Source organism: Panthera tigris, assembly GCF_018350195.1.
Source record: "Panthera tigris isolate Pti1 chromosome D3 unlocalized genomic scaffold, P.tigris_Pti1_mat1.1 chrD3_random_Un_scaffold_96, whole genome shotgun sequence".
NCBI classification, from domain to species: domain Eukaryota; kingdom Metazoa; phylum Chordata; class Mammalia; order Carnivora; family Felidae; genus Panthera; species Panthera tigris.
Genome location: NW_024962171.1, coordinates 112,348 through 125,911, shown reverse-complemented (window position 1 = coordinate 125,911; position 13,564 = coordinate 112,348). Strand labels below are relative to the sequence as shown.

General features: G+C 45.2%; 1 gene segment (V, D, J or C); it reads left to right on the top strand.

The window, feature by feature from the left end:
- Nucleotides 1-846: 846 nt before the first annotated feature.
- Nucleotides 847-10,487, top strand: LOC122236257. The segment is given in 4 exon segments: nucleotides 847-907; nucleotides 1,027-1,352; nucleotides 9,477-9,712; nucleotides 10,445-10,487. Coding segments are annotated over 4 exon segments (651 nt in total).
- The last annotated feature ends 3,077 nt before the right edge of the window (nucleotides 10,488-13,564 follow it).

The following is a 13,564-nucleotide window of genomic DNA, read 5'->3' as shown; positions in this document are numbered from 1 at the left end:
GGCTCCTGCAGACTGTGTGTGCGCTGGGAGAACAGATCCTAGGAGGGAATCACTGCCCACAATGTATGCAGAACTGTTGTTTTAAGCAGGTGGAAATCATAATGGATTACAAAGATGTTCAGTGAGTAACCCCTCTATGCATGGGCACTAGGACTTCTATGCACAACCTGGAGAGAATCTCTCCCCATCTCCTCAGTGCTGCAGGAACCTCAGAGGAAGGAAATCCTGGAAACCAGGGAGGAATCACATAAGAGGAAAGATGCAGTGACCTGCACAAAAGAGGCCATGTGTCCATGGGGACCTGTCAGTGCTTTGGACTTGAACCTGATCTAAGAAGAGTTTGTGTAGAGACACTTCATAAGGCCAGACCCATGAATAGCCAAGAGAGACATGGACAGACTCACCCTGAAGAATCTGAGTAGAGCATAGAGTCTGCCTTCAGATGATGGGAAGACATATAAGGGGACACTTGACTTGGTCCTAATGCAGGAACCAGTGGACAGAGCAGTGAGGAGGCAAGAGCTGTCTCTGATGAGCTCTGGTCACCATGTCACACAATGGTGTGTCTGTGTCTGGACATTAGGGGGAGCTCAAGGCCAGTTTCAGAGGAGTCAGGGGTGATCAGAGCTGGGACCTGGCACCTGGCACTGCCTGTGCTTTCTGCTCAGGGCTCACAGCTGTGACCTCACTGATGGCCCAGGGACCTGACCACGCCCAGCGAGGGATCTAGAGCTCAGGTTCTCATTTGCATGGATGGACCCTCCCTCTCTCCGAGGATCAAGAGGGGAAGGGAGACATTAGGGGAGGTCTGCTCAGCTGTGGGCCTGCAGAAGGAAGGAAGGATCCGCGATAACCTCCACCATGGCCTGGTCTCCTCTCCTCCTCATCCTCCTCGCTCACTGCACAGGTGACTGATGTGGGGACAGGGGAAAGGGACACACTTTCCTGGGAGGACAAAATGGGCCCTGCTTCTTCCTCCTGTCTCTATACCAGCATCACCTTCTCTGTGTCTCTCCCCCTTTACAGTGTCCTGGGCCCAGTCTAGGTTGACTCAGCCGCCCTCAGTGTCTGGTTCTCTGGGCCAGAGGGTCACCATCTCCTGCGCTGGAAGCAGCTCTGATATTGGTGGTTATGGTGTGAACTGGCACCAACAATTCCCAGGAATGGCCCCCAAAACCATCATCTATAGTAATAACAATCGACCCTCCGGGGTCCCAGATCGATTCTCCGGCTCCAGGTCTGGCAACACAGGCACCCTGACCATCACTGGGCTCCAGGCTGAGGACGAGGCCGATTATTACTGCTCATCGTGGGACAGCAGTGCTCGCACAGTGGTCCAGGCCTGTGGGGAAGTGAGACAAAAACCTGCTTTCTCATCTGTAAAGAGAGGGAACAGACCAGCAGTCGCCTGCTCAGCTAGGCCTGTGATGCTCCTTATTCCTTTGCTGATACTCTGGGCCCAGGTCCATCCAGCGACACCTCGTGTGACTGAGGCTCTTCCTGTCCCTTCTGTTCTCAAATTCACTCTGAGCAGACCATTCTTAGACAAAGAGTCTTCATGAAACAGATGTTTTTGTTTTGTTTTTTGTTTTCTGGGGTATTTTGCTTCTAGGCTGGATCATATTATTTTTTCTTTTTTTTTTTTTAAATAAATGAAACATTTTATTTTGCCTCTGAACTTATCATGGGACCTCAGTTACACCCATGCTCTTCTTGAAGAAAAAGTCAGTCTTGTTTGCATATGATATTTTACCCAATTGGTTATAAATGGTGCTGGTTAGTTTTTGTCTTAGTTCCTGATTTGAGAAATAGATGCCAACTTAAAATTACAAAATTATAAAAATAAACCCAAAAAATTTTGTCCATAGGAAAAAAACTGCATGTGAACGTCTATAGCAGTTTCATTCCTAAACACTAAAAATTGAAAGCAACCAGAAATCTGCACATGGATGTTTTTTCCAGGTTTATCTCTAATCACTCAAACCTGCAACCAACTAAGATGCCACCAAATAGGTGGTACATTTATAAAATGGGATATGACTCACAGGACGATTAGAGTTATAGCACATACTGGAAAGGGCAAAACTCTCGAGAGTATAAACATTTGTGGTTTCTGGGGGACTGAAAGTAGAAAAAAAGTTGATCATATGAAGAGAGGAAAATGTTTCCCAGCAATACAATCATTCTATATGTTAGTATAATGACACTGAAATGACACTATGGCATTGCCAGAACTCATTGAAAACTGTACAGCCACATGGCAGAACCTTAGAGTGCACATGCAAAAAACTAATTTAGGAGAGTTGGGGCCCATGATGGAATGCAGAATGTGACAATTCTATTGACTTCCAAGGCAAATGCGTGAACCCACCTCAGTGCAGGGGTTGGGAGAAAGCTGCTGAGCTGTGTGACTTTGAAAATGGGTGGAGCCTCTACATGTAAAGATGTAAGAAACTGCATGCAAGTTCTGAACTCTAGTAGATAAGGTGGTATCCCATGGGGGAACAGGTAGATTATTTTGAATTGGCTGCACTATGTACTGGAACGGAACAAGCAGGTAAATGGTGGTGGTGGGGCCAGATTGCTCACTTTAGGAATGGAAAGTCACAGCTATAACCAAGGGAAGAGACTTAAGTGAAGTGTGTGGTCATGGATTAGAGCTGGAGACGGCAGTTTGGAATCATGTGTAATATGGAAATAGTCACCAATATGTGCACATTGTTGGGTTAGTGTACTCATATATATGCCTTTGTCATCTGAACAAGACTGGAAGCAATGATGCCTCATAGGCATGAGATGCATTTTCCCACATACTGCTTTCTAATACTGTTCTCCAGGGAAGAGATGTAGGCTTCTTTGGAGAAGTGCTTAATTCCTAGTCAGGAATTACACAGGATGAGCATAGAGTACACTGTAGTGTCAGAAAGTGAAGAATCCTTCAAAACAAACACAAGCACATCAGTGCACACCCACCACATACATGCAAGTGTGTGTGCGTGTGTGCGCCCCCCCCCCCCCACACACACACACAATGACAGGGTGTGTCAAGGACCTCATGAGCCAAATTAAAGGGCTCCCATTGGGCAAAACTGGAAAGATTTGAGCAACCAAATAAATGTAATAGTATGGGGTTAAAACTCAAAGTCTAAAATATCTGTCCATGATCCATATTGTTAACTGATTGTATAAATGAATAAATGGAAGGAGAAGAGACATATTCCCATGCAGATATTTCAAGGAACAAGTGTAAATACTTGGCCCTGAAGGATGTCAGGCATAATCCCCACTCAGTAAGTATGGACAAAGGTACAAAAAAGAAGGAGAGTCTAAGAAAGTTTCACAGTAAGAGAAGCTTAAGGAAACATCATGACTAAACATCACAAAGAATCCTTGAACTGGATCTTAGAACAGAAGAAGAACATTAGGTAAAAACTAAGAAAATCTGAATAAATTGTTATGGGTTAAACTGTGTCTCTACCAATTCATATGATAAAAAGTTCCCCCAAATCTTATATTTCAGGATGTAACCTTATTTGAAATGAGATTGCTGCAGATCTAATTGGCTAAGGTGAGACCACTAAGGTTTAATTGCATGTGTCAGAATTCTTTTCTCTCTTTGGTTTTCCCCTGACTCTTTGGTTGGAGTGATGGTCAATTGTGTATGAATATTTTAGAGAACAGAGCCTATGAACCCATTCTTCAATTTCATAGAAGGCCTTGAGATTACAGAAAAGAAATATATAAAATGCTGTTTTCTTTTTAAGGTCAATCCCTAGGGCATTTACCAAATAAACATGATTAAGGCTAAATATGGGTTGGGTACCTTATCCTGGAGGCCCTCTCATGTAGAAATGGAGAAATTCTAAGACGACAGAGGGCCCTTGTACAGTGTAATGGTTTATACCGGTCCTCATGCCGAGAACAATTATAAATCTGGACTAATAAAAAGGAAAATGAATCATATGTATGTCAGAGAGACAGAAGAAATAATGAATTCCCAGGGTAACTGTAAAGGGTAAGTGAAAACCCAGCCTGAGAAGCATGAACAGTAGACACGTTTTGGTTGAAAGCATTTTAGTCTCATGACAAATGCAGACATCAAATCTCAGGACCTGTGCAGGGGGTTATGGGATGTAACAGGACACTCTCATAATACAGCAACATTAGTCTCCCTGTAAGGAAAACTCAAACAACCTTTTTAAAATTTTTTATTTACTTAAACTCAATTAGTTAACATGCAGTGTAGTGTTGGCTTCAGGGGTAGAACCCAGTGATTCATCACTTACATATAACACTCAGTGCTCATCCCAACAAGTGCCCTTCCTAACGCCCATCAGCCATTTAGCCCATCCCCCCACATACCTCTCCTCCAGCAACTCTTAGTTTTTATGATGTATTTAAGAGTCTTTTACGGTTTTCTTCCCTCTCTGTTTTTATCTTATTTTTGCTTCCCTTCCCAATGTTCATCTGTTCTGTTACTTAAATTCCACATATGAGTGAAATCAGTCTTTCTCTATCTCACTTAGCATAATACACACTGGTTCCATTCACATTGTTGTAAATGACAAGATTTCATTCTTTGTGATTGCTGAGTAGTATTCCATTGTATATATAGATACCACATCTTCTTTAATCATTCATCAGTCGATGGACATCTGGGCTTTTTTCATACTTTGTTGATTGTTGATAGTTCTTCTATAAACACCAAGGTGCATATGCCCCTTCAAATCAGCAGTTTTTGTATCTTTTGGATAAATACTTAGTAGTGCAATTGCTGGGCCATAGGGTAACTCTATTTGTAATTTTTTGAGGAGTCTCCCTACTGTTTTCCAGAGTGGCTGCACCAGTCTGCAATCCCACCAACAGTGCAAAAGTGTTCCCCTTCTACACATGCTCACCAACACCTGTTGTATTTAGCCATTCTGACAGTTGTGAGGTGGTATCTCATTGTGGTTTTGATTTGTATTTCTCTGATGATGAGGGATGTTGAGCATCTTTTCATGTGTCTGTCAACCACCTGGATGTCTTCTTTGGAAAACTGTCTATTTATGTCTTCTGCCCATTTCTTCATTGGATTATTTTTGGGAGATGTTGAGTTTGATAAGTTCTTTATAGATTTTGGATATTAACCCTTTATCTGATATGTCATTTGCAAATATCTTCTCCCATTCTGTCGGTTGCCTTTTAGTTTTGTCGATTGTTTCCTTCACCATGCAAAAGCTTTTTACCTTGAAGTCCCAATAGTTCATGTTTGCTTTTATTGCCTCCAGAGACATGTCTAGTAGGAAGTTGCTGTGGCCAAGATCAAAGAGGTTGCTGCCTGTTTTGTCCTGTAGGATTTGGGGTTTTTGTTTTGGGTTTTTTATTACTATAATTTATTGTCAAATTGGCTTACATACACCACCCAGGGCTCATTCCAACAAGTGCCCTCTTCAATACCCTTCACCCATTTTCCCCTCTTCCCCACCCCCATCCACTCTCAATTTGTTCTCTTAAATACAGAGGCAAACCCTCCCTCACTGTAACTATTTTTTCCCCTTCCCTTCTCTCATGGACTTCTGTTAAGTTTCTCAAGATCCACATATGAGTGAAAACATGATATCTGTCCTTCTCTGACTGACTTATTTCACTCAGCATAATACCTTCCAGTTCCATCCATGTTACTGCAAATGGCATGATTTCATTCTTTCTCATTGCCAAGTAGTATTCCATTGTATATATAAACCACATCTTCTTTATCCATTCATCATTTGGTGGACATTTTGGCTCTTTCCCTAATTTGGCTATTGTTGAAATCACAGCTATAAACATTGGAGTACATGTGCTCCTATGACTTAGAACTTCTATATCCCTTGGGTAAATTCCTAGCAGTTCTATTGCTGGGTCATAGGGTAGTTCTATTTTTAATTTTTTGTTTTCGAGATCAGCTGCAACAGTTTGTATTCCCACCAACAGTTCAAGAGGGTTCCCGTTTCTCCACATCCTCGCCAGCATCTATAGTTTCCTGATTTGTTAATTTTAGCCACTCTCACTGGTGCGAGGTGGTATCTCAGTGTGGCTTTGATTTGTATAACCCTGATGATGACTGATGTTGAGCATCATTTCATGTCTGTTGGCTATCTGGATGTCTTCTTTGGAAAAGTGTCTAATCGTGTCTTCTGCCCATTTTTTTCAATAGATTATTTGTTTTTGGGGTGTGGAGTTTGACAAGTTCTTTATAGGTTTTGGATACTAGCCCTTTATCTGATATGTCATTTGCAAATACCTTTTCCCATTCCATTGGTTGCCTTCAAGTTTTATTGATTGTTTCTTTTGCAGTGCAGAAGCTTTTTATCTTGATGAGGTCCCAATAGTTCATTTTTGCTTTTAATTCCGTTTCCTTTGGAGATGCGTTAAGCAAGAAATTGCTGCGGCTGAGGTAAAAGAGGTTGTTGCCTGCTTTCTCCTCTAGGGTTTTGATGGTTTCCTGTGTCACATTTAGGTCTTTCATCCATTTTGAGTTTATTTTGGTGTATGGTGTAAGAAAGTGGTCTAGTTTCATTCTTCTGCATGTTGCTGTCCAGTTCTCCCAACACCATTGCTAAAAAGACTGTCTTTTTTCCATTGAATACTCTTTCCTGCTATGTCAAAGATTAGTTGGCCATAAATTTGTGGGTCCAATTCTGGGTTCTCTATTCTATTCCATTGATCTATGTGTCTGTTTTTGCACCAATACCATACTGTCTTGATGAGTGTAGCTTCGTAGTAGAGGCTAAAGTCTGGGATTGTGATGCCTCCTGCTTTGGTTTTCTTCTTCAATATTACTTTGGCTATTCAGGATCTTTTGTAGTTCCATATGAATTTTAGGATTATTCTAGCTTTGAAAAGAATGCTGGTGCAGTTTTTGATTAGGATTGTATTGAATCTGTAGATTGCTTTGGGTAGTATTGACATTTTAACAGTATTTATTTTTCCAATCCATGAGCACGAAATAAATGTTTTTCCATTTCTTTGTGTCTTCTTCAATTTCAATTTTAGGATCTCTTGTAGGGCTGGTTTAGTGGTGATGAATTCCTTCAGCTTTTGTTTGTTTGGGAAGACCTTTATCTCTCCTTCTAGTCTGAATGACAGACTTGCTGGATAAAGGATTCTCAGCTGTATAATTTTTCTGTTCATCACATTGAAGATTTCCTGCCATTCCTTTCTGGCCTGCCAAGGTTCAGTAGATAGATCCGTCACAAGTCTTATTGGTCTCCCTTTATATGTTAGAGCGTGTTTATCCCTAGCTGCTTTCAGAATTTTGTCTTTATCCTTGTATTTTGCCAGTTTCACTATGATACGTCGTGCAGAAGATCGATTCAAGTTACGTCTGAAGGGAGTTCTCTGTGCCTCTTGGATTTCAATACCTTTTTCCTTCCCCAGATCAGGGAAGTTCTCAGCTATGTTTTGTTCAAGTACCCCTTCAGCCCCTTTCTCTCTCTCTTCCTCTTCTGGAATTCCTATTATACGGGTATTGTTGTGTTTCATTGCATCACTTAGTTCTCTAATTCTCCCCTCATACTCCTGGATTTTTTTTATCTCTCTTTTTCTCAGATTCCTCTTTTTCCATAATTTTATCTTCTAGCTCACCTATTCTCTCCTCTGTCTCTTCAATCTGGGCTGTGGTCGCCTGCATTTTATTTTGCACCTCATTTATAGCATTTTTTAGCTCCTCATGACTGTTTCTTAGTCCCAAGGTATCTGTAGCAATAGATTCTCTGCTGTCCTCTTTCCTTTTCTCAAGCCCTGCGATTAATTTTATGACTATTATTTTAAATTCATGTTCCGTGATATTGCTTAAATTGTTTTTGATCAATTCGTTAGCTGCCGCTCCTTCCTTGAGTTTCTTTTGAGGAGAATTCTTCCATTTTATCATTTTGGATAGTCTGTGGGGTGGCACAGAACTGTAGGGCACTTCCCCTGTACTGTCTGGAGTAACTTGTGTTGATGAGCGGGGCCGCAGTCACACCTGATGTCTGTTCCTAGTCAACCGCTGGCATCACAGTCAGACTGGTGTGTACCTTATCTTCCCCTCTGCCTGGGGGAGGACTCGCTGTGGAGTGGTGTGGCCCCTGTCTGGGCTACTTGCACACTGCCAGGCTTGCGGTGCTGCTTGTATGGGATCTGGCGTATTAGCCAGGGTGGATCCGCAAGGTGCACCAGGGAGGGAGGGGCAGGCTCAGCTCAGTTTGCTGTCGGTGGTCCCCTGTGGGAAGGGCCCTGCAGCACCAGGAGGGAAGCAGGCAGACCCGTCCAAGGGATGGATCTACAGAAGCACAGCGTTGGGTGTTTGTGCGGTGCATGCAAGTTCAGTGATGGCAACTGGTTCCCTTTGGGAGTTCAGCTCGGGGATGGGAAAGGGAGATGGCACTGGAGGGCGCCCTTGTTCCCCGGGGAGCTGAGCTCTGTCTTCTGGAGCTCAACACCTCTCCCACCCGGTGTCCTTTTGCCCTCCAGCTCCCCGAGCAGGGCTGTTGACTTTTATAATTCCAGATGTCAAGTCCCGCTGGCTGTCCGAACTCATGGAATCCGGCCCCTCCGCTTTTGCAAGCCACACTTGGGGGCTCTGCCTTGCCTGGCGCGCTGCCCCGCCTCTGCCCCGGATCTCTCCCACCAGTCCGTGTAGTGCGCACCACCTCTCCACCCTTCCTACCCTCTTCCATGGACCACTTGTGTACACTTGACTCTGGAGAGTCCATTCTGCTAGTCTTCTGGTGGTTTTATGGGTTATTTAGCAGATTTGGGTGGAATCTAAGTGATCAGCAGGATAGGTGAGCCCAGCATCCTCCTACGCAGCCAACTTCTCCAAACAGCCTGCCTGTATATATAAAATTCTAAAGATTCTACCAAAAAACTGTCAGAACCAAGAAATAAATTCAGTAAACTCACAGGATACAAAATCAATGTACAGAACTCTGTTGCATTTCTATACACTGATAATGAAGCCGCAGAAAGAGAAATTAAGAAATCAATCCACCTGGCTCTGGTTCTCACTGTGGCTTAGCCTCTGGGTGCTCACAGGCCCTTGGGGAGCCCCAGGTCAGGCCCCACAGCTTTCGCTCCATCCCCTCCTGGGGTGAGATTTCCAGACAAGGGTCAGCTTCAGGGTTCAGGCTGGGGCTGGCCAGCCAGGGGGAGGGGGCTGGTTTGCATGAAGGGTCTCTCCCTCCCCTTGGGCTGCTGGAGGCAATAAGAGAGACTCTAGGAGCCTGGCTGAGGGACACTGAGGACACACTGCTGAGCAGGGGTCTCCACCAAGGCCTGGGCTCCTCTCCTGCTCGCACTGCTGGCTCACTGCACAGGTGGCTGGAGGCTGGGATCAGGGCTGGAGACGAGAGGACTGTGGAACCATGTATGGGCCCTGTCCACTGACCCCTCTCTCTCATCCCGTGTCTCTCTTCTGACTTGCAGGGTCCTGGGCCCAGTCAGTGGTGACTCAGCCATCTGCAGTGTCCTAGCCTGTGAATAAGACTGTTACCACCTCCTGCACCGGAAGCAGCAGCAATGTTGGGGCTGGAGGTGTGTCCTGGTACCAGCAGCTCCCAGGCAGTGTCCCCAACATTGTCATCTATGGTAGCAGTGCTCGGCCTGCGGGGGTCCCGTCCAGACTCTCAGGCTCCAGGTCAGGGAACGTGGCCTCCCTGAACATCTCTAGGCTCAAGCCTGGGGATGAGGCTGATTATTACTGCTCAGTGTGGGACCACAGTCTCAAAGCTCACATTGCTCCAGGCCTGTGGGGAAGGGAGACCCAAACCTGCTGTCCCCGCAGCAATGGACTTCCTGTGAAGCTCACACCCCTTGGCCGACACAGCTGCTTCTTTCTTCGTTTCTTCTAAAAGTGGAGTCTTAGACAAGGCTAGGGAATTTCGTCTAGAAATAGTGTCCTTGTTCTCTCAAATTGTGCCCGGAAACCCAGCCCTACTCTGCAAAACATTGTCTCATTTTCTTCCGTTGGGCAGGATTTACTGCACACCTGGGGGCAGGCTGTCCTGGGAATTGAGTCCCCGTTGGGTCGGAAGCAGGCAGATTCCATATGTTCCTGATCAGGATAGACGACTGTACAGAGATCTGTCCCCGCACACCCTCTGGTGAACACCAAGTATGTGCCAGGCATGACCCTTGGGCTTAGGTTCGGCGTGAGTGCGCTAGGGACAATCTACGTCCTCATGTTGCTGAAAATGTCCTGAGAGAGAAAGAGGACAAAGAAGTATGAATAGCAACACATAAGATGTTTCTGGAGAGTGAACAAGGGTGAGGCAGTGAGGTGGACCTGGAACATTGGAGGGGTTGACAGGAAACCCCCGAATCTGATGTGCTGTGATGATGTCTCAGTGCTGCATAGATGATCAAGGTGCCAGAGGGGAACGTGAGGAGGGGACCAGGTAGAGGCTGTTGACTGTGTCCCCATCAGACCTCTCCTCCTCAGGTCAGGGGTCCAGGCTCGGGTCCTGCTGGAAGAGCTGTGCTGAGAGGTGGGTCCCAGGGAGCCATCTCTGTCTTTCTGACAAGGCAGAGCTGCCTCTTTCCAATCCCTTCCCCTGTGGTCCTTGTTGATGGACTCCCCCATTCCCAAAAGCAGTAGACAGGAGAGGAATCCAGGTGAGGGCCCGGGGTCTGACCCTGCTCAGTAATCTGGGGTCAGAGGGAGGAGGAGCACCCCAGCCATCCTAAACCGTGGGATGTGGCCGGTCCAGGCTTCTGTCTGCCTGCTGTGCCAGCCGAGGACACATCATTCCTCAGGGGCCAGGTCTCTGGTCACCCTGTCCTCCACTCATGTAAACCCATGAGGGAGGGTCAGGATCTGGGGAGGCTGCTGTAGGGAATGGAGGGGTGGGTGCGGGTGAGAAGGTTGCAGCCCAGTGATGGGCCCTGAGCTGAGGGATCTCCCCCAGTAGTGAGGAGGGGGCCGTGGAAGTGGCAGGAGTCAAGAGGGCTTTCCCTTCCCCCAGGCGCGATACTCACATTGCCTTTCACGTGCTTTGTCGCCTGTAACGGAGCCAGAAAGGGGTGCTGTGGGCATGTGTATGAAGCACACGGGTGAGCCCAGAGCTGTGGACCCAGCACCTGGCAGCCATCAGGAACAGCTCAGTAACGAGGGTCCAGACAACCACGGGCCTCTAACTGGGGTGCCAGTTTTGTCACAGAGGACAGGATGTTTTTGGGGTGCGAAGGTATGTGGGATAGAATGGAATAATCCATGTGGTTTTGGCCAGCAATCAGGGACAGCAGAGGCCCACCCCAGGGGCCCCTGGGTGGCTCCGTCAGTTAAATATCTGACTTCGGTTCAGGTCATGATCTCATGCCTACTGAGTTCAAGTCCCATGTCAGGCTCTCTGCTGACAACTCGGAGCCTCCAGCCTGCTTCCCATTCGGTCTCCCTCTCTCTCTGCCCTTCCCCCACTTGTGTTCCATCTGTCTCTCTCTCAAATATGTATAAACATTAAAAAAATTAAAAAAGAAAGACCGATGAAAGCGTCTTCCTCACTCTCTCAGGTAGGATGAATTCTCTTCCACTTCCTGCACAGCTCAAGGCCTATTTGTGCTCATGGAAAAGAATGAATGAGTATATGAATGAGAGTGATAAAAGTTTTCTGAGAACACAATATGGAAGAGTACATCTTCAATTTGGTAAAGAAAACTATAAAATGCCTTCCCTTCAGTGAACACACCCAGAGATGAAGCACTGAAAGCTTTCCCACCTCGGGTAGGGAGCAAGGCCACCATGTCCTATCTCAACACTGCTGTTCCACATAGGACTGGATGTGTCTGTCAGAACCATAAGGCAAGACAAACAATGAGAGGCATTCAGATGAAAAAGATCAAGAGACAATTGTCCCATTTCAGGTGAGAGAATGACCTACAGGAAAACTACAAAGGAACCTACAATTAGGTATGCAAATATATAAATTCAAAGAGTCATAAATAATTTTGGAAACATTTTAGAATAAAGATCAACATAGAAGATCATATATATGTATACATACTAGCAATAAACAGGTGAAAATAAAAAAAAAAAACCTTAAAACCACTCGATGAATGATTTAGGGGCATATTTCGCAAAACAAGTGTAGGCCACAGGTGCTGAAATCTGGACAATGCTGGTAAATGTAATAAAAGTGGATCTAAAACAAGGAAAGATAAGTTCCGTTCATGGATTAGAAGACTCATTATAGTAAATATGCCAGTTCTTCCCACATTGTATAAAAGTGTAATTCAGTTCCTGTCCTAGCAAGTCAGGGTGCTATGGATAGAGGATAGACACACTGGTCAGTGTAACAGAACATAAAACCCAGAAACGGACCCACTGAATGAAGGATAAATGATTTTTTTCTTTTACAAAGTAGAAGAAGCCTTTCTGAGGAGAAAGGATGGACTTTTGGACAAATGGCCACAGAACAATTGGATATCTTGAGAGAGAAATGAATCATACTTAAAACTCACTTTTTATATATTAAAAAATCACTAAAGGGATTATAGACATAACTGTAAAACATGAAGCTACAAACATTATAAAGGAGAAAATATTCAGGATGTAGGGTTTCTATAAATTTGTTTAAATAAGACCCTGTCAGGGTAACCCATGAAAAAACAAAAAAAGAAAAACAAAAAATGAAACTTGCTAAATAGGACTTCATCAGATATAAATTCATTGTTATTTCCTTTTGTTTTAATGTAGTAAGCCAAGGAAATTACCTAAAAATATGGAAGATTAACATAATACTCAATTTAATGGAAAGTAGCTGGAATCCATTGCTTTAACGCACAGGAGTTTTCAAATATTCACAAGATAGACATATTCTCAATTGTAGGCCAGAGGAGGGACATGAGGTCTGGAGTATCTTCTGCAAAGAACTGGCAACTTACCATTTAATTGAGGTAAATGCCTCCAAATCCTAAGGACTAGGGCTTCTTTGGAGACTGAAAAATGCTACATTGAACATGGGCAGCACTATAGGGTCACATTATCCAAGATTCAGCTCAATGATGTGTGAATAAACAGAAGTGAAGAAACCCACTGGGCTCTCAGGGCTGTGGGACACAGTGGGGTGTGTGCCCTTCAGCCAGGATGGGGCGCTGTGGGACTTCCCTGTCTCCCTACACTGGACCTCAGTGGGGACCATTCACTAAAAGGAACCTGGGACTGGGGACTGGGCCCTGTACTTCCTGAGGGAGACTCAGCAGCTGCGTCCCTTCTGGTGTGGCAGAGTCCCCACTTGAGCAAGGACATGTGTGTTGTCTCAACAGGTGCTTCCTTGCAGGGGTCTCCCCAGGGGTGAAGCCAACCTCCATCGTCCCCAGTATGCGATGTGAGGTGGCAAGAGTGACAGCTGACAAAGATGTTCAGTGTGGAACCCTGTAGGAATGCACACAACGAATGTAGGCTTCTACCCACAACCTGGACAAAAGGTCTCCCTGTGTCCTCAGTGCTGAGGGAGCTTCTGGGAAAGGAAAACTCTCAGACCAGAGAGGAAGCAGGGAAGGGGGAAGAAATCGGCCTCCTGCACAGAACTGGCCATGTGTCAATGTGGACCCGTCGCTCTGTGGC